The sequence below is a fragment of the Camelus ferus genome, chromosome 1 (assembly GCF_009834535.1).
Source record: "Camelus ferus isolate YT-003-E chromosome 1, BCGSAC_Cfer_1.0, whole genome shotgun sequence".
Lineage (NCBI taxonomy): Eukaryota > Metazoa > Chordata > Mammalia > Artiodactyla > Camelidae > Camelus > Camelus ferus.
In genome coordinates this window covers 69,614,669-69,634,927 of record NC_045696.1, presented here as the reverse complement: position 1 = coordinate 69,634,927, position 20,259 = coordinate 69,614,669, and the positions used below count along the sequence as shown (strand labels likewise).

Sequence of the window (20,259 nt, the reverse complement as noted above, 5' to 3'; positions counted from 1 at the left end):
TTACTCTTCTCTGAACAATAAAGTCCTGACAACTACATGAAAAATAAGTATAAATCAGATCACATTGTGACCACTTTTTGTCAACTTAGAAGTAGAAACAAAACTGACAACATGTTGGGTGAAGCCACAATTAACTGGAATCTTCCATTAACTACTTTCTGCACCTTTAAAAGAAAAAAAAGTCAGGCTCATGGTTCACATCAAGGACTTAACTTATAAAAGAAACCAAAAAAAAAAAAACAAAACACCAAAAAACCACACACTGGAAAGATAATGTCTGTTTATAAGATGTTGGACCAAGCATCCATTAATTTCAATTGATAATTTTGAGCTTGAAGTCTTGCAACCTTCTTAGGCAAAAAGAAATTTAGGATGAAATGATGTTTAGGTAAATCTTACCCACAATAGAATAAAAGCACTTTAGAAATAATTTTAATAAGGAATGAAACAAAAGTTTATGGAGGGGATAACTTAGAATTATTAAAAGATACCAAACACATTCCACTGTCCAAATATGGGGGCTGCAGCTGAAAAGAGTATTCTAGACACAGATGATCCAAGACCAAACAATTTCAGAACACATGTGCCACCACCACCAGAAAGGTACTTACAGTTATCAGACTGAAAATCTGGGACAAACTGTTCATCATCAGGAACTTGTGCTGGAAAAAGAGATTTTTATTTTAGACCTTTAAGTTTTATTTAAAAGCACAATAAAATGTTTTATGTGGAAAACAGGACAGCCAAGAAACTTGCCTTCAGCTAACCAAGCCTCTTGAAGTTGACTGAGATCCTGAAACAACTCTGGAATTGAAAACAGAGGACACCAGAATGAGAAGAACTTCTCTGCTAGGGAGAAGAGGGAAGGGCCGGCTATGGGCTACCTGCCACTTCCGCTGGGAGCCGTTTGAGCAAGCTACAACACCCAGGGGAGAGCATCTCTACCTTCAGAATCGTGAGCCAGATCTGTGTCCAAAAACTTCCTCTTTCTGTCAATCACAGGCCGCCCTCTACACTCCTCTGATCGAGATTTCTGAAAGAGGCCAACAAACAGTGAGGACTCAAGTGTAATAAAGGGGTCCAAAGTGGGTTGTGCCACTAACCCAATAACGAGAAGACTCACATTCGAAGAGGGAGGACAAAACAAACCAAAAGCCACATAAACTTACCCCTGGGACCATAAAAGGGACTTGTTGATCATAAAACCCATCCATGGTGCTTCCAACGTCTCTAATGTCACTTTGAAAGGTCTCAGCATTGAGTAATTTCTGGGGGGAAAGGGGTCCTCCTGTAATTTGAATTTGGGAGATTTTAACTGAGAGGGGGGAAAAAAGAGAAATGAAATAATTTTATATTGCTCTTTCTCTAGGGCCTGTGCAAAAATCACTACCTTTCTCTGAGGTACTTAAAGCCCACTCAAGGTGTAAGCTTTATAGACTTAATGCTGGGCTTGATTAAGGGCATCAAAGGTTCATGGTGTACTTAGTGCCAAATCCATTTACCTAGTCATTCTTTTAATCTTTCTTTTATTTAATCATTAAAATTACAGGTTTACTACTATTTGTCCCCTATCCAAAAAAAAAAAAAAAAAAAAAAAAAAAAAAAGCGCCGTTTTCACTATGAAAGGGCAATTTCTCTCCAAGATTCTCTCCATAAGAAGATTCCCCAGGGCATTTGTTAGGGTTAGTTTTTCAGTTTGTTTTTTGACATAATTTGACAGTACAGTGACAGGAAGTAGAGAAACTGGGTTTAAGCATTCCAAATTATTTGCAAGTAAGAATCTGACATACATAGTGTTTCTAAAAGTATTTTATAGGTCAATGGTAAAAGCACTATATATAGTTCCAGGAACACATCTATCAGATCAGAGGTATACTTATCTTCATACACAACTCTTCATTAAAATCTAAACCTTTTGTCCAAACAGGTGTAGTGTCTGTAATGTTACAGATATCTCCACGGCAACTACAGATATATATAGAGACAGATATCTGTGACATCTCCAACTTCTAAAAGAATAAAACAGCTAGGAAAGTAACACACATAGTTCACTAAATTCCACTGCACGTATTTTTAAATGCACCGCTACCACAGATCTTTAAAAAGCATTAAAAGCAAAACATTCATGGAAAGAGAATGTTTCTTATAGTGAAGTCAGTTTTCCCCAAACATGACAAAATAAAATTAAACTTGTTTCAGCACTGTTAAGCGTTGGGGCAGGGACAGAGGTTGGGGATCAAAATGGAGAGGAGGGAACTTTTTCTAATTTGGGAGGAATAAAGTAACAATTTTAGGAACGTGCCATCTTCCTTAGCACTGTTTTATTCAAATAAAAATGCAGTTGAGCCAACAAAATGGGGGAAACATTCATTTCTCTCACCCCAGCTCTAAGCAATGCAAAACACTTAAGGATAAATCTTTTGTTTAACTTGTACACAAATTTTACATAAGAAACCTTTTTCTCAGTGGGCAATTCCATCCAATTTGTTTTTCACACTGTGTGAAGCATATCAAATTTTTCTAAGTTAGCAGGATGCAAGGAAACCCTTCACTGCCAGCCTTCTCTCAGCACTTTGGTCCAAGTAATAAGTTATTTTCAAAGTCAAAGAAAAAGAGAGGAGCAAAACTGCCCACAATTCATAACTTCCTTGAAAAACACCCGGGCTAGCCTGCCTTCCAAACAGCGCTAAAACATTCAGAAAAACGCTTCTTTCTCAAATGTCACCAACCCATAAACAAAACCTGAGTATCATCTGCAGTGGGTTGGGGGGACATGAAAATGAGTTCTCTGTAGCCTTCAGAAATCTGTCAGATTAAATAAACCGTGGCTTCAGAAATTTTGTAAATATCTATTTGGAGGGAGAACGGGTAGGAGATCGGAGAAGGAGATACTTTCACAGTCTCACGATGAAATACGCTGCAAAAATACTTCACCGTGAAGAGCAAAAATATCTTTTAAAAAATTAAATGGAAGAAAGAAGCTGCCAGAAGTGAATCGAAAAGAGGCATCGAGGGTCTTTAAAGCAGCCTTCAAAATCTCAAGGGCTAGAAAAATCGTGTTCAAAGTACAATTTTTTTTTAAGCCTTAAGGGAAGGCTCGAGTTCATCTAGGAGTTTAAACCACTTCCTTTGTGCCCCCCCCCTTCCCGGTGCCCCCAGGAAAAGTTTAACACGGCGCAGCGGTGAGATCGAGGCCCCTCCCCCGCAGCGCGCAGCGGGCCCGGTTTTATGAATGGGAGAGCGAAACGCGGCCGCCACATCAGGTAAAGGCTGTAACTGGATCCCTCGCACTGGGCCCCATTCACAAAACAAGACACACTTCCACCCAATTCCCAGCCTTCTCCATTCATGAAAACTCCTTCAGATGCGCCCCCGCCCCCACCCCCACTCCCAACGCACGCCCAGCCTCCGACGCAGGCCCCTCACCCCAGCGTTTTAGGAAGAAAGCTCAATGCTTCATTCACAAAAAAGGAAAGGAAAAAAAAAAAAAAAAAGCCGCAGGGAGCAGCGAGCCAACGAAAGAAACCCGCTTCATTCATAAAATCACCCACATTCATAAAACGAGCTGAGGCGCCGGGCTCTACCAATCGCCTCCAATCCACCTCCCCTCGCCCCAAACAGAAAAACCTTCCAAACATCTCTCTCTGGCACTCCTCGATCAGGAGTTCGGTTCCCCCCAGAGGTCCCCCTCCCCTTTGAAAATGCGGTCAGATCCCTAATCTAGTGCGAGGTTTCGGCATCTCTTCATCTCCCCACCGCACCCGTTTTTCCCTCTTCCACCATCCCCAAGCCGCTGTTCTGATGCTCCCCGATTTCTCCAGAATCGCCGTGCAGGCTGACACCCTCAGTTGCTGGGGGTGGGAGTTGGGGGATTGGGTGTCCACTTTCCACAACCTGAAACTTGCAAGGCCTGCATAAGTTCCTGGCCGACCCCCAACCCCGCAGGCTACACATGCCTATGTCACTTAACCCCTTCTGGTGCAAGGGTGGGGGGGGGTGGGGGTACATCACCTCTCAAACATTCTCCCTAAGCTGCTTTCCACCCACTCCTTGCCACTGCAAAGCTCTACCGAGTGCCTTTTCTCGCGAGCCTCCAAGTCCCCTCGAGGCTCTCAGATCTTCAGACTGTAAAGCCCGCAACTCGGCGCCCCTCAGTCCCCACCCGGGAGCCCCCGCACCTCGCGCTACCGCGCGCCTCCCCCGCAACGTGCTGAAACCCGCTCTCCGCGCGCTCCGGAACCGTTAGTCGCCCCCGCTTGACGCCTCCCAGGAACCAAACCGGACCCGGCCACGGGAGGAGGGGGCGTTCAGTCCCGGGGGATGAAGGCTCGGCCCAGATAGAAATTCCATCCCGACTTTGAGGATTCTGAATCAGCCAGTGAACTCTCGCCAGCTGGGCCCTTCCTGGACACCCCTCCGACACCCCCTCCCCCCGCCCCGGTCCCCTCGACGCCCCCTCACCTGAGGCGGCGGTTCTCCACCCCTTGCAGCGGCCCCGGGGCGCAGGCGCGCTCACGCACGCGCGCACCGGGCCTGAGCGCCTAGGCGAATGGCTGCGCCGAACCGCTCGGGGTACGCTGAACCGCTCCGCGCACCAGCGGCTGGACTCTGCGCCGCAGCTGCCAACCGGGCTGAAGCGCTGGCCCGGCCCCCACCGGCCCGCCGCTCCGTCCGCCGCCATTGGCTCACCGCTGTAGCCTAGCCTCATTTCCATTGGTCCATGGCTGCTCCCGCGGCTGTCCATCACTTCTTGTTTACCCTGTCTGCGGGCAAATCCAGCCAAGCCGCCCCATCAACTCCGGTCCCCATTGGTCAACAGCGCGTCCCTCCCCACCCTCCAGGGGTCTGTTTTACATAATTTATGCACCGGGGGGCCTTTGGCCAATCAGCACAGGCTTGTTTATGTAATGAATGTAAGGACGTTTTTCATTCATAAAAAACGCGACCTGAGGGGGAAGCTTAGCTGAGTCAGTGAAGAACTTAAAGGAGCCGAGGGCCTAGAGGAGCCACCGCTATTTCCCTCCTCGCAGCTCTCCCAACTTTCCATTGAGGCTTGGTTCTTTCCCCTTCCCACTTCACCCCTATTTCTCCTTCCCCTGCCTCCCGCCCCGGGCCCCCAGCACCACCACCGAGAGGACTGGGCCGCTGGGCGCCAGTCGTTCGCAGCTGCAGCACCAAGCGAAGTTATCATTTTAGAATTCAGGAGACAGGAATTGGTCATTCCACCCGAAGAGAAACTCGCTGACCGACCTGGGCGTTCGGCCTACAGAAACACAGAAAACGGAAACCGAGCCCTCTAATCTTAGTTACCTTTAAGAGAGGCCTTAATTTCCTTTAACCAGGTTTCCAGTGCGGGAAGAATAAGTAGTATGTCCCTTTAAAATCTGAGCTCTCAAACAGATTTTAGTTACTATCTTATACTGGCAGGCCCAAGGCCCAACCAAATCCCGTTTTCTCACTGTGTTTAATTGCAGTTTATAACCTCCGCCAGCGTGGGTTTTGGACCCGAGATGAGAGAGGGTCAACACTCAAATCCTCTCCAGAGCCTGCACCAACCAGTCAACCGACCTAGAAGCACAAATCCCTCCGAAACGGGCTTGCTGAGTTAGATCGCCTGCCTCCCTCCTGGGGCTGCTTGTTTTCCATTTAAGAGTTGAATGCAAGATGGTGCATTTGCGAATTAGATCCCGTGCAGCTGGGAAGGACTGAGAAGCTACTCCGCTTGCCAAACGATCGCACACTAACCGCAACTGCTGAGATTCTTAACAGGGTGTTCCAGGAAACAAATAAGCAATCCTCTCCCTTCTCCACCCGCTCTGCCCCCTCCAGTGCTGGCCATGGGGCGGCTTTCTGCTCTCCTCCAGGATGCTGAGGCTTGTGAGGGAGCTCTTCTTGTCTTGTTCTGTTTGTGTGCCTTGCCATTCACCCCGTGTGCCAGCAGTGGGGAGGAAAGACGCCAAGTATGGGGTTAGCCCCTAGCAAAGGGGGTCCCAGCCAACTATGGGGCTGCCTCCTACCCGCACCACGGGGCATGCAGTGTGGACTTTTAGGGAAAACTTGCTCACCTTCTTTTCTGCTTCTACTTGTGGGCATTTGGGATGTTGTTTATAGCCCAAGAAATGTTGAAATTCACGAAAGGAAACCTAGAGTTCCTGGGCCCAGCGCTCATCAGGCATGAACTCCTGACTTTGTAAGAGAGTGGGGTGAGCACGAATGGGTGGGTGGAAAGGTGCTCTGAACTTTAAACGAGCAGTTCCATGATATTTAATTTTGTAGTAGAGCATTTTGCTACTGGCCAGATCCAGTGGAGTTTTCCCTCAGTGCTTCTCTTTATTCCCCAGGTAACACCAGTGCTGTTTGGTGGCTGGAGTGCAATCCTAGACCCGCTGTCCTCCTAGTGATTTGCTGACATCCCTGAGGGCTCTGTCTCCCCCATTAGACTCAGAGCCCAGGTTAGATCCCGAGTCCTCCTCCTCCCCAGTTTATCTGCCCCCATCCTGCTTCAGCTCATCCCAACTTATTCTGCTCTCTAATCTAGTTTCCTCAGAAGTTTCTGGATTCATCTTCAGTGATGTCTGTCTTCAGGCCCAGCTCTCGGAAGGCCTGCAGCCCATGGGGCCACACGTCCTTTGCCGTATAATCACAGAACATCAGTCGCACTCTGGCTACAGGGAAACAGTGCAGGACACTTCACAGCGACTTCCTCCATGGGGTTGGACTTGAGGCCTGGAGTGTGACTCCTATGACCTTTGCCTCAAGCCAAAGCTCTCCATTCCACCTTGGGAAGAGAAGTTGGGTATTTCTGGATTAGGTAGTAAGTAATGAATATCGGTAGGGGAGGAATTGGAGGGTGGGTTTTTATAAGAAGATTGTCACAGACATGAAGTCATGTGGAGGGATTTACACCAGCGAAGAGCTCTTGCCAATTAATTATTTAGTCATTTGGTATACATTTGTTTTGTACCCAATACTCAGCCAAACTCTGTGTTCAGCAAAAAAGTTAGAGATAAGTTCCAGTCTTTGGCTTGGAGGAGCCCACAATCTACTGTGCAATTTCAGCTGCTGAAGCTAATATATGACCTGTTTGTGCCATATACAATTCTCTATAGGTTATCTCATTTAATCCTTGTAATAATAGTACTGAAGTGGTCGCTACTCTTTTTTTTTTTTTTAATGGAGGTACTGGGGATTGAACCCAGGATTTCCTACATGCACTAAGTGCCAAGCATGCACTCTACTCCCAAGCTATACCCTCTTCCCCTGCTACTGTTAATATCTGCATTTTATAGGTGAGAAGTGGAGGCACAGAGAGATTAAGTAACTTGCAATAGTTGCACAACTTGTACGTTGCTGAATCTGGATAAGCACTAAGGCAGGCAGGTTCCAGAGCCCACAAGTGGAGACTTAGCATGTGCCTCTGTTGCTCAGAAAACCACCATGAAATATCACTTGAACCTGGAATGGTAGAGGGCAGAACTGGTTGAAGTCATAGGGAGGCAGATTTTTAGTTCAGTGTAGGGTTAGGAAGGACTTTGGGATGTTTGGAGTGGCCCTGCTCCATTGAAGGAATTCTGCTGCTAATGAGTCTCCCGTCACAAGAGGCATTTCTGCAGAAAGATTTAGTGCAGAGGGACTACTGCACTGGATGGGATAGATGAATTCAGAGGATTGCTCCAGCTCTAAGAATATGGCTCTTGAGAATTAGGAGCTTGTGTTGGACGGGGGTTCAGGGCCTGGGCCCAGGCACCTTGGCTCTGCTGTGAAATGTGAGGGTACAACTCGTGATGAGCTACCTTGCTAGATGCACTCCTGAGCCCAGAGTTGGTTCCTCACTGTTAAGTGTTTATGATGTCTTTTCTCTATACCTCTTCCTTCTCTCTTGATTCTCCTTAGTGACTTACCTCCGCCACTCCCATCCCCTTCCCACTCCCTGTCTTCTTGAAGTATTTAGAAGTTTTTAGATGTTCTTTGTTTAGCACATTGAGTCTTTCCTCCTAAGAACATCACTTACATCGGGGCATTTGTCCAGCATACATTCTAAGGTACCATTCCCTCTCCTCCAGGAGAGAAGCCAGGCTGGAAAAGATAACAAAGAGACCAGCCCTCTGGAACATTCATCTAGTGTCAGTCTAGCCTTTGTTCTCTGGCAGTAGCAAAACTCACTTAATCACAGTAGGGGAACTAGCCCCTTGTTCTTCAATTTGCAGCACATCTTCAGAGGAACAACATGGAAAGATAGAAAAACAAGTCCCTTGTCCTCAGCCTGAAAGCTTCTGTTTTCCTTTAGGGGGCTGCTTTTGAAGTTGTCCCTTAAAATCCAAAAAGCAAGTTCAAGTATAAGGCAGGTAACCCTGCCTTGGGCTGATCACAAGATGGCAGTGGGAAATTGGCCGCATCACTATCTTGGTCCCTCACATTGGGGCAATGCCTCCCATTCCTCTGGTAGAAATGCTGCAGGGAGTGTAGCCTGTCTGGAGTGGAGGTGGGGGAGTGGGCTACATGGCCCTAGGGGGCCCTTCCTATTTTTGTACAGCTATGGAGGAAGGGACTTGAGGACAGCGTCCAAAAGGTACAGCCACGTTTTTCTTGTCATCAAGTGATAAAGGATTCTGTCTGGCTGGCACACCTTTCTTTGTAAAATTCAGGTATAAATACCCTAAAAACCAAGGCAAGAAAAGAAAATCTTTTAGATTCAATATCTCTTTAAACAAATAGGTGCCATATTGTCTTCAGGGTTCTTCATAGTCAGGGAGTAATAATAGCTGACATTTACTGAGTGCTTAATATGAGCTAGACACTTTTCTAAACAGTTCACATGTATTAGCACATTTAGTCCCAACAACACCCCTCTGAGGGAGGTGCTATTATTATCACCTCCACTTTTCAGAGATGAGGAAGTTTAGGTACAGGAAGGTTACACAAATCGCTATATGGCTAGCACACAGTAAGAGGGAAAGTGTACCCAAGAGGCCCCCTCCAGAGCCTGGCCATTAACCACTCTGCTGGGCTGTCTCAGCTCAGTGACCACAGCCAAAACCGGAAGATCGTTATTCTGTGCCAGGCCACTTAGGGGCTTTGTTTATACTAACCCCCTTGATCCTCCCAACAACCATGTAACATAGATACCATTATCATCCCTTTTTTAAAGACGATGAAACTGAGGCACAGAGAGGTTAGGTAACTTGCTCAAGAACACAAAGCTAGTAAGAGTAGGAGTCGGGAGCCCAGCGCAGAACTTGAACGGGGTCCTTGCTCCGAAACAATTTAGGTGGTCCCAGTTCCTGTGATCTCCCACTCTGTTGGTTTCTCTCATCTCTCCTTTAGGGCTCTGACGGCTTCCTTGCCATGCCCACAAGAGTCACTGTGCTTCCTTGGGAACGTGCTCCAGTGACTCCAGCCAGACTTTTGAATTACTATCCTGGGCCGGCTCGAATTTGTCTCCACTATGGCCACTCTAGAAAGAGAATGGAAATTACCTGTGCTGAGCATCCCCTAGATGCCAGGCTCTGTGCTGGACACTTCACACACATCGTCCTTTAGCACTCCCAGTCCTCGTTGGGGGTGGTACTAATACCCCCTTTGCAGATGTGAAAACTGAGGGTCAAAGTGCGAGGTTAAACATGTCTGAGGCTCTACAGTTAGGAAGGAACAAACCAGGCTTCTGACCAAATAGGCTGACCCTCTGACCCCTTGGCCTAGGGGGGACTTATTCCTCTTCTGGCTCATCTCCTGAGATTGCAAACATCCTCTCTCCTACCTCCTTCTCCTCACTCTCAATTTTTAGAGTTTATAAAACATCCACTGTCAAGAAAACCTGGAGGCCCCTGTCATATTTAGATTCCTGATAGCCGAGGAATTTCTTCCTTAAGCCCCAAACCTTAAACAAGAGGGTAAAAATCTTTGGAAACTTCCCATAGCTTCCTACTGCCTTCAGAATGGAGTCCAGCTCCTCAGCAGAATCTTAATGCATCCTGGTGACTCTGCAGCATCTCTCGAGCTTTCTGGGCCCTCTGGTCCAGTCATGCAGGGCAGAGCTGCCTGTTCCTCCAGCCAGCCACCTGCCAGCCTCCTGCTCCACCCCTGAGGCCCATGAAAGTTCCCTGCATGAAGGAGGATTCTGTGTCTGATCTTTAGAGCTTTCCTGCTCCTTTAAATTGTTAGGTCATCAATCAGAACTTCTTGAGACATTAAGAGCATGCTTTTCCAGCTGTCTCTCATGTTCACTGTCATTTTCTGCCTCTGATCCATCATCAGCTTAGAACCCAGCAAACCAAATGAGTTTGAAATGGACGTCATGGGTTCTGGGTGAGAGCTAAAGGGTCCTCTCCAATGAGGAAGTGGATGAACTTGAATGTGTAGACTTGGCAAAATCTCTCTTGACCTTTCAGAGCCTCTTTTTGCTTCCTTCTATGGCCTTAGTGGAGAGTTTCATATGGCCAGGGCTTAACCCTTGCTTCCATGAGCTTAGACTCTAGCCCCCGAAGTCTGAGTAGCAGGCTAACCTAGAACTTGCCCACCTCGAGCTGTGAGAGGACTTGCTCTGGCAGCGGCCCACAGCTCCCCTGGGAGAGCGGGCCGAGGGCCTGGTGGGGCGGGAACATGCATTCTCTCGTGGGCCTGCTTCAGCGTGGCAGCTGGAGAGCGGGTGGTGAGGAGGGCGGTTCTTTCAGCTCTTGGCTTGGCTTGTAAGTGCCCGCCCCCGCCGAGGCTCTGGCAAGCCTATGGAGAGGGCTGTATTTATTTTGAGTTGGACAAAAGGAAGATCAACTCTGCCCACTGGTAACAGAGCCTGCGGGTGAAGTGATCCATCCGTGGATTCTGCCACATGGTCTCAAATGGGGCGTCCAGCCTGCCCTTTCACCCCAAGACAGTCTTCCCGCCTGTTGTCCCCTGAAGCCAAACAAGCAGAGTGTTTAAAAACAAGTAGATGGCCTCTGCTCACCTTTCCCCACCATGGTTCTTGCTCATAGTCTGTCTCTGGCCCCTAACCTCTGGGACGAAGGCAGCTTGCATTTAAACCAGAAACCTCTTCATCCTTTCTCTTTTTCTGCATTCTCTCCTGTGAGAAGAGCCCAGCTACATGGCTAGATGTGCAAAATATGAGAACAGCATCTCCTCCTAGGAAATCTCTGGCTGCTGTGCATCGCGGAAGTGCTCAGGTGCTCTGCCTGTTCCTTCCTGTGCTGAGGTTCTACCTCGGGCGGGGCGCAGGTGCTCATAAAGCCATTAGGGACCACAGGTTAGTTCCCATCTCCTGCTCCTGTGCCCTCGCTGGATACTGAGGAGACTTGAAGGTCTGACTCCTAAGAGGGATGGAAGGGAATGCTCAGGCATCTCAATTGTGGCCTATTTTGTGTGTTTACTTTTTACTGAAGTATAACATACACACAGGAAAGTGCACAAATCCTAAGAAGCTTGATGAGTTTTCACAGAGCAAGCACCCCGGTGCATCTAGGACCCAGATTACAAAACATTTTCAGCTCTTCTCTCCCAAAAGGCCCCCTCATGCCCCCATCTAGTCACTAATTCCCCCGCCCCCTCCCCATCAGGGTGGCCACTGTCCTGGCCTCTAACATCACAAATCAATTTTGCCTGTTTTTGTACATTGTATAGGTGGAGCCATACAGTACCTGCTCTTTTGTATCTGGCTTCTTTTCCTCAGCATTATGTTTGGAAAAGTCATCTGTTTTGCACTGTGTACTTGTGTTCTGTTCCCTCTCTTTGCTGTGTAGTATCCCATTGTATGAATATATTACAACTGATTTTTTCCATTTTACTCTTAATGGACATTTGGGCAATTTCCAGTTTTTGCTATTATTAATGACATCGCTGTGAACATTCTAGTGAGACTCTAATATGCGTCCCTTGGTAAACAGCCACCTCATTTTCATCGTTCATTTAAGATACAGTCACAGGATTCATTTTCATGTCTTATTTCTTTGAAAAAAGGTGCCTGACAAAAATCTCAACATCACAGAAAGGTAGAAAACGGAAAAGAAAGCCCCCACGTCACCTTCTAGCCTGTGGCCCATTCTCCAGAGTTATACACGATCACCAGTTTCTTGGGTAGCATTCTAGATACATTCTTTGGCCTAGAGAATCACATCTAAGCATATGTATTCTAGCCTTAAAACACAAATTGGATTTACCCTCACTGTTTCTGACCCCTGCCCCCCCCCCCCCCCGCCATAGCGCTGTAGAGTCCCAGCAATAAGATCAGTGAATGAGAGTGTTTGGCCATGGAAGGCAAGTGGCCCTTCCCACCTGTTAGATGAGGCTGGGCTATCACTTTTAATAGGCCCTTACCTTATTAAGGTAAGACATGCGGGAGTTTACACAGCCATAAATTTCATTTCCACTTCCATAAACGTTTGTCGAGAGCCTGGTGTCCTCAGTGTGGGGCTTGTCCGAGAAGAGCTCCCTGTCTGGTGGGAGGTGGGTGAAAGACACAGGAACAAATAGATATTATACAATGTTTACAGGTGTCGTAATCGAGGCCAGCAAACGGGTTCTGGGAGTACAAGTGAAGGAGCAGTGAGTACTTCCTGTTAAGATCAAGGAAGGCCCCGGAGAGGCTTGACACTTGGGCCAACCCTTGAACGATTAATTAGTAGAACTTTACTGGGCAGAGCTAGGGGGGAAGGGCCTTCCAGGCAGAGGGAACAGCGCGCGTGCGCGCACACACACACGGAGGCCTGGCAGTCGCTGGCAGGTGCAGGGACTGGAAGTTGATCATGTGTAGCTAAACTGTAGATGTTCGACCCAGGAGGAGACACGACTGAGAGGGGGCTAGCATGGGTATTTGGGAACAGGATGTCAGGGGTCTTACATAGTCATTAGAAGGGTGGCCATTCACAGTTTGGAATCGTGGTGTACATCTCATAGCTGCTTTAAAAAATAACCAAAAGTCACAGAGAGACTGCTTCCAAAATCATCCTCTCTGTGGTGCCCTCCATTCCAGCACATATCACATTGTGCTTGAGTCTGTGTTGCCCACAGACAAATTCCTCTTATAGGGACCCTCTTGGATGCCTGTCTGAATTACCCCGCCCCAAACATAGCACCTGGCACTTAGCAAGAGATCACCAAAGGATGAATGAATATGTGAATGTGTAAGTGATCTCTACTGCACAGCACACCCCTGTGCTTGAGAAAGGGGTGGCTGAGTTACCCTCTCTTCGTGGATTTGTTTTTGTGCACGGCCTGCTTCTGCCTGTCCCCATTGAGGGAGAGGAGTGAGGAGCGAGGAACCTTGGCTCTGCAGTAGCTCAGGGTGTGTGCTGAGGGAGAGGCTTCATTTAGCAGCAATACCTGGGGCCCCAGGGCACTGTATTTCATTTCAGCCAGATTTGGGATGGCATGGAGCTTGGTGGGACCCTACCGCCTCATCTCAGCCCTTAGCAACCCAGAGCAATTTACACTGCATCAAAATGCCCAAATCTCCCATTTGCATGTTGGAGATACAGGCTTTGTTGAGAAGGAGAGGAATCAACCTCCTCATTGATTGATTCAACCCAGATTGATTGATTCAACCCTCCCCAATACGTGCCCCTTCCCCATGGGGCTGGCAGTCATGAACAGACTGGAAGAACTACTTTCCATTTCTCCTCGGGCCTGCCTGGTCTTCCTAAGTGTGGCCAGCTTTCTGGGATAGAACCCAGGCACCCGGACAGTCTCCTTTAGGCAGCCAAGAAAGATCAGCATTTCAGCCTGACCACTGAGGAATTTTCTTCACCAGGTAGCATCCTGGTTGGGAGGATTTCATATGCTCTTTGACTTGAATTGCCTTTGAAATCTTTCCTCACTCTTATTGCTCCCTCCTCCATAACCTAATTGCTTTGGGTATTTATCTGAGTTTCATCTGGACCTTCCCACTTAGGAATGTTCATCTGGAACCTGAAAACTGACCTCAGGGCCTGTGCTGACAGGATTGTCTCAGCCACAGCAGAACACAAAATCTAAATATGGTCTTCCTCTACTTCCCTGTGTATTAAACTGCCTTCAATGACAAGATGTAATGTTTCATTATGGGACCCGTGTTTTACCCTTTCCAACCCACACATCCCAACTGGAATGTGGGCAACATTCATTTACAGCTACGTGTACACCTTGTAAATGTAAACGGTAACGAGGTAATCCATATGGTAACATAGTAATAGCTCTATAGACGCCTGTCTGGAAGCAGTTCTTTATTTATTCAAAGATCTTCAGTGGGTTAAACTACCTCCCACTGCTTCTCAGATTCACCACCTTCTCTTGCAGTTAGTAAGTTAGAGCCATGCTCCTTGCATGGTGAGTCACGGGTAGATATGGAGCCAAAGCCCGATTTCCTAGCTCACCTCTGTCACTACTAACCATGTGACTATGGGCAAGCTATTTCAGTTGTGTGCACATCAGTCTCCTGTCCGAAAAATGGGACTCATAACTCCTGCTTCACAGAGTTGTTGGACTGTTCAGTGAGAGCGTATGTGGCAATGTCCAGGGCCTGGTACGTGTTGGCTGTGGACCTGGGTTTCCCTCATGGCTCTTCCACTGGCTAAGTGGGTGAATTTGAGCAAATTCAATCTCTCTGAGCCTTACTCTTCTCATTTGTAGAATAGAGATAATAATGCAGACCTTAAGATTTCCAAAGAAGAATAAATACAATATTCAAAAAGCACCTAGCAGAATGTCTGGCATAGAGTAAAAGTGTAATACATCTTCTCTCTCTCTGCTTGTCCGTGTGAATTCAGGCAATAGGTGTTAACCTTTCATGAGCACTGCCGACTCTTTCAGTATTCCCCTCGACCCTGGTAAATTAAGGAGTTCCCAACATTTTGCTTCTCAATGTAATATTTCCTTCATTGTAGATTTAGCTTAGGGTTTTCTTCCTAACTACTTTTCTCTGATGTCTAGTGTTTCTTCTTCATTGATTTCTGAAGCAACTATAGGAGTTCTGTTGGATCTCAGAACCAAGGGCAGAAAGTCTTCACAAAGGATGTGCTGTTTGAATGGGATCTTACAGAATGGAGGGAGGTTCAGAGATCATAGGTGGAACAGCATGATAAAGACACAACTGTGCATGAGTGTGAGGTGTGTTGGGGGAATAGGGGTGTAATGTGTCTGAAGCAGTAGTTTGTAAAGTCACCCAGGTGTCCTGGCTCACAGCAATCATAATTTTCTTAGCAGAATACAGAGTTGTTGTTTTTTTTTTTAAACTATCACAAAAGCATGTGGTATATAATTCTATTACATGAACCGATAACAATTTTATTAGTAGAAAATGGGAATTTGTTTTACCTGTGCATAAAACCACAATCATGAGCACATGTCTGTGAAATAAACAAGCTGTTGAAGACACGTGATGGGCTGTTCCTGAGGCTTTTCCATGAATTTTCACCAGGGACTTGTTTTTTCGCTTTGCCATCTGTGGGCTCTCACTAGATAGAGCTGCTGGTGCCAAAGGTTTAACAAAAGTTGATGGGAGAAAACTTAACATTGGAAAAATTGTATCTTTGAGCATAATTTGGACAAGACTCCATTATTCTATTGTAGAAAAGGAACATTTCTTTCCATTGGATGGGACTTCTGAGGGCAACTGAAGTGTAGCCTGCCAGAAGGGAGGGCTGGGCTGGATGCTGAGGGGTAGGGAGCGTGGGGGAATTGGGAAAGCTGTAGGGCAGAGGAAGGTAAGTTTGGAGGGACTTAGGTAGGGACTGGACGTTGGAGAGCTGAGGAATCTGGATCTGAGCCCTTGAGCAAGAGGGAGCCAAGGTGAGTTCTGGAGTAGGGGAGGGAGAAGTGGAGAGGGAAATTTGGGGGAAGACAAATTTAATTTGTTACAAGGGTGGCTTGAAGTACATCAGAGCAGAGAGGTGGGAGAAAAATAGTGCAGATTCCAGATGAGAAGATGTGGGGGGGATCAGAAAAAGCATTTATTAGTTGCCTTCTTGTCCTGGGCAGGATTATTCCAAAGTGCAAATAAACAGGACTGAGTCCACAGGAAGCCTGGGGAAGACTATCTATGGGCGACTGGCGGGGAGTGCCTCAGAATGATTGGAATCAACCCAGCGTATCATCCTGCTGCTGCTTTCTGCCTCTGCTAGCTGGCCAAGAGGAGGGGGAACAGAGGTCTAAATTCCTTCAGTAAGTGACTCAGCTCACTCCAGGCTGGGAAGGAGGTTCACATTTGCTGGTCCCCGCCGCCTCCCTTCCCCCCACACCAGGGAGTTCTTCCAGAAGCCCTTCATCAAGCCTGACCATGAATGGTAGAGGTCAATTTAAGCTTGTTTTCCACCCAGGTCCACGGCTGACAAGTAACAGAATCCTGCACGCTGTTACATTTGTTATTTTAAAAGACTTGGTACATTATTACTTGTAACGGAGTAGGATCCGAAGTAGAAATTGTTCTTTTCAACTGGCAGGCATGCATATCTATCATGATACTTAGTTTTAAATTTATGGCCTAATTCTAATCAGAGAATTTTGAGATATTTAATAATCTTGATTTTTTGCAGTTTCCCCAAAATTGTTTTCATTATTTTTAAAATCAGTCTTCTTGATTCACCCAAACTGGGAATCTTATCTTTGAAAAGTTTTAAAAGCATTTCAAATGATAAAATCATTATATACAATTAGGAAAATACAAAAAAACAATTCAAAATAAATGAACAAGCACCCATAATCCTAGAAATGAATGCTGTTAACATTTAAACATATTTCTTCCCTGTCTTTTTTGTTTTGTTTTGCATAATGGAGATATATTTTTAAATATATAACTTTGCATTTTGCCTAGCATTATATCATAGGCATGCCCCTCAGGGCATTAAACATTCTTCATAAATTCCATTTTTAAGGTTTGTCTAATATACCTTCTTATGGCTATAGCATCATTTACTTAATTGTTTCCCTGCTGTTTGATATTAGACTGTTCCCAATTTTTTGAGGTTAAAAACAACACTACAATAAACATCTGTGTGTGTGTGTGTGTGTGTGTGTGTGTGTGTCTGTGCGCGCGCAAGTATAGGTATGACTCTTGGCGATCTGGCCAGACTTTGTTGTGTATTTCAGATGAGGATCAAAGGCCCCCTTCCCATTGACAATGACAGCTGTCAGGCCAAGGGAGGGCTGCACCAGAGGTGTCCATCTGGCTTCTGGGAGAGGCAGTAAGACTCAGCACAGGGGTGTTGTAAACATATCAGAGAGGTCTTGGCAATTCCACTTTGTAATGGGGGAATCTAAAAGACAAATACTTTTCAAAGGAAACAGGTTTTCAAAAAGTCTTTTGAATTGATTGGGTTCGTATTGTGTGGCTTTTAAAGTACATGTGTTAAAAGACAGAGGATCTAATGAGGAGAGAATAGTGGTTGCTTTGAATAACAACTGGTAGGAATAAGCAGACGTTGGCTTCTGAGTAGGCTGGCCCCCATGGGGAAGCAATCCCCTGGGAAGGAGCTTTGGGGTCAGCAAGTCAGAATTCTGACTCTAGCTGGGCTATCTCAGGCAAGTTGCTTGGCCTCTCTGAGCCTCAAATTCCCCATTTACAAAGTGAGGTGAATCAGGACACCATCATGTCTCACCTGCGGTTGGTTGAGAGGATTTGAACATGTAAGAGTGAGGAAATGGCAGCTAAGTTTGTGCCCTGAGGAGTGGCTGAGGCTTGTGCTTGATCCAGAATTGTAAATAGATGTATCTGTCCTCAGGCCAGCCCAACCCAGAAGACTCATTCTCATACAACATGGAAATGAAGGGGGAGTCCCGGGTTATATTTTCAGAATCCACTGCAGGGATCTTAAGTGATCTCTCTTTGGCCATTTAATGAATGGTTTAATTTGCTCACACTGGGTTTCCATAACTGATAGTTCAACACTGTGCTTCCCCTCCCTCCTCTGCCCCTGCCCCCTGCCTGTAACAGGGACAGGACTGGGCTGAGAACGCTGAAACATTGCATTCCTTGGTCAGACGCTTGAAAACCCTGCAATCAAACCTGAGGCCGTATTCGGAAACAACTGTATCCGATGACAGCTTATTATGGAAGGTTCTGAACTTCTAAGAATTCCTTAGTAAGAAACAAACAAAATACAAAGATCTCTTCCTAATTCTCTGCCACTAGGAATTTTTATCTTTCTGACTTCTCCAGCCATGCTGCACGTTTGCTAAAATGTAGGCACACAGATACAGAGCATGTGATGCTTGGGTGGGCAGAGGGCTAGCTTCTGTGGGCCAGGGAGCTGCACAAACTTTGGTTCAACTCCCACTCATTTCTGGGAGATAGATTTCTCCGTTGGAAGACCACGGACATCAAGGAAAATTTTCCAGTGTGAGTGTGTCGGTGTGTTTTCAGATCACAGGCTTGGCACTTCTGTGTCTGTAGAACCATAGGAAGGAAAATCTTGAGATCACTTGTCATGTCTGGGATGCTGCCAGGCCCCCCAGGAGGTTTTATTTAGAAATGTTCAAGGGGGAGCATGTCATCCCGGCTTCACCTGCTCTTCTCTCTGGGTAGGAAAGAGTTACGCTTTCCTTATTCCCACCCCGGACATTTTATTTTCACAGTTCTTTGAAGTGCCCTCAGAGAGCTAAGCATCAGGCTGAAGGCTCTGTGTATCTTTGCAACAGATTAGAACATATTCACGTTTTATTTGTGCACAGCAAATATTTCCCTTGGAATGAAACCGAGGCAACGGGACAGGATCAGACAAGACCAGCCACCAAAGACAGCACCCTCAGCCCCCAGGACCGACGTGGTTGGTTCTCCCCTACTGGCTCACTTAAGCCACATAGACCATATTGACTGGTTCATTGATTCATTCAGAAAGAATCATTGAGCCCCAACTATGAACCAAGCACTGTGCAGGTTACAGAAATAACAGAAACAGTCTGTCCTCAAGAGCTCATAGTCAAGTAGGAGAGATAAGAGGTGTTTGTATATGAATGACTCTAATCGCGGTGAAAAAGATAAGTCTCTAGAACTCGGGAGATCAAAAGTGCCGTGGTGGGTAATTAGACTGTGTGTGTGTCGGGTGTGTGTAAAGCAGGGGACGAGCGGAAGGTGTGTGGTGCAGTCAGTCGTGCTGTGTGTGTGCCTCTGCTGGGGCTTATGTGTATGTGCTGGTGGGGGTGGTGTGTATATGTGTGGGGGAGTATGTGTATGTAGGTAGGGAAGAATTTAGGCAGGGGAGGATGGGTAGACAGAATGGTGGGGTACATGTATATGGTGATGGTGTGTGTGTATTGGCCAGGGCGCTGGTAGGACTGAGAGATGGAAGGCCGGCTGGCAAGTGCAGGCGGGGAGGAGTAGGGCTGGTGGTGACTGGGTAGGAGGAGGGCCCCACAGGCAGAGGAGCTGAGCCAGCAAAGCCACGGAAATGAGAAAACTCTGAGGGGCACGGGCACGGGCAGTCACGGGGAGGGTGGGTGGTAGGAAATAAGCTGGGAGTGAGTGTTGAATTTTGATAGACATTTTCTGATCAAGACGATGGCAGTTTTACAGCCTCCTCCTACGCTTCTGCAAGGATCTTGGGGTAAAGGAGCCTTTTCCTTCCCTGAGGTTCAAGCCCCAGCTAGAAGTTGGGCCTCAGGACTGAATCTCTGAGCATTCACTGCCCACCCCTTCCCCCCGGGCCCCCCCCCCCCACTCTCTCACACACACACTCGGCTGCTGGACCAGGTGTAGTCCTTATAGTTTCCAGCCTCCAGAGCTCTCAGGATAGCAAAGGTGGATTCCACTGGGCCTGGGGCAGAGGGGGTTTAAATGCTAGAATGCCTGAGGCAGTCAGAGGACCTGCCAGCAAAGCAAAGGGCTCTCTAGCCTCCTCACAATTCATGGGATGCCCGGGCTAGACCTGCACTTTGTGGAGCTTTTTAAAGAACAAACAAGGAGGCAGATGGTAGGAGTTGGCTCCATTTCTCAAATTTTGGTTTGCTTTTCATTACTTTCCCCTCTCTAGATAGGGTCAAAGCTGCTGCATGATTAAAACATAGCCAGATAAGAATATTTTATTTCCATCTAATTAGACAAGGCAAAGAAACTAACATTTATAGAAAGCCTAATGTTTGCAAGATCCACGTCATCGTCATAGTTCCCTGAGTGGTAAATATTTTTCCCATTTTACAGATGAGGAAATTAGGGCTAAGAGAGGTAAGGTAACTAGCACAAAATCACTCTAATAACTTCTGCAATGAGTTCCCTGTCACTAGTCTCCTAGCTGAAGTTGAATCCAAGTCTATTTGGCATTAAGGACCATGCTCTTTACATAATGCTCCCTGAAGTTTAGGTGG

The 20,259-nt window shown here is 46.8% G+C and overlaps 1 protein-coding gene across 1 annotated transcript in view; it reads right to left on the bottom strand.

Annotated features, from left to right (window-relative positions):
• The window catches only part of ETV5 (ETS variant transcription factor 5), a 55,158-nt gene extending 50,532 nt beyond the window's left edge, over positions 1-4,626 (bottom strand). The window contains exons 1-5 of the mRNA XM_032482815.1: positions 4,462-4,626; positions 1,170-1,288; positions 946-1,033; positions 757-804; positions 612-662 (exon numbers count right to left, since the gene is read on the bottom strand). Of these exons, the coding sequence (XP_032338706.1) occupies positions 612-662; positions 757-804; positions 946-1,033; positions 1,170-1,214 (232 nt within the window). The 5' untranslated portion in view covers positions 1,215-1,288; positions 4,462-4,626. The remainder of the gene's footprint in view (positions 1-611; positions 663-756; positions 805-945; positions 1,034-1,169; positions 1,289-4,461) is intronic.
• Positions 4,627-20,259: the final 15,633 nt, after the last annotated feature.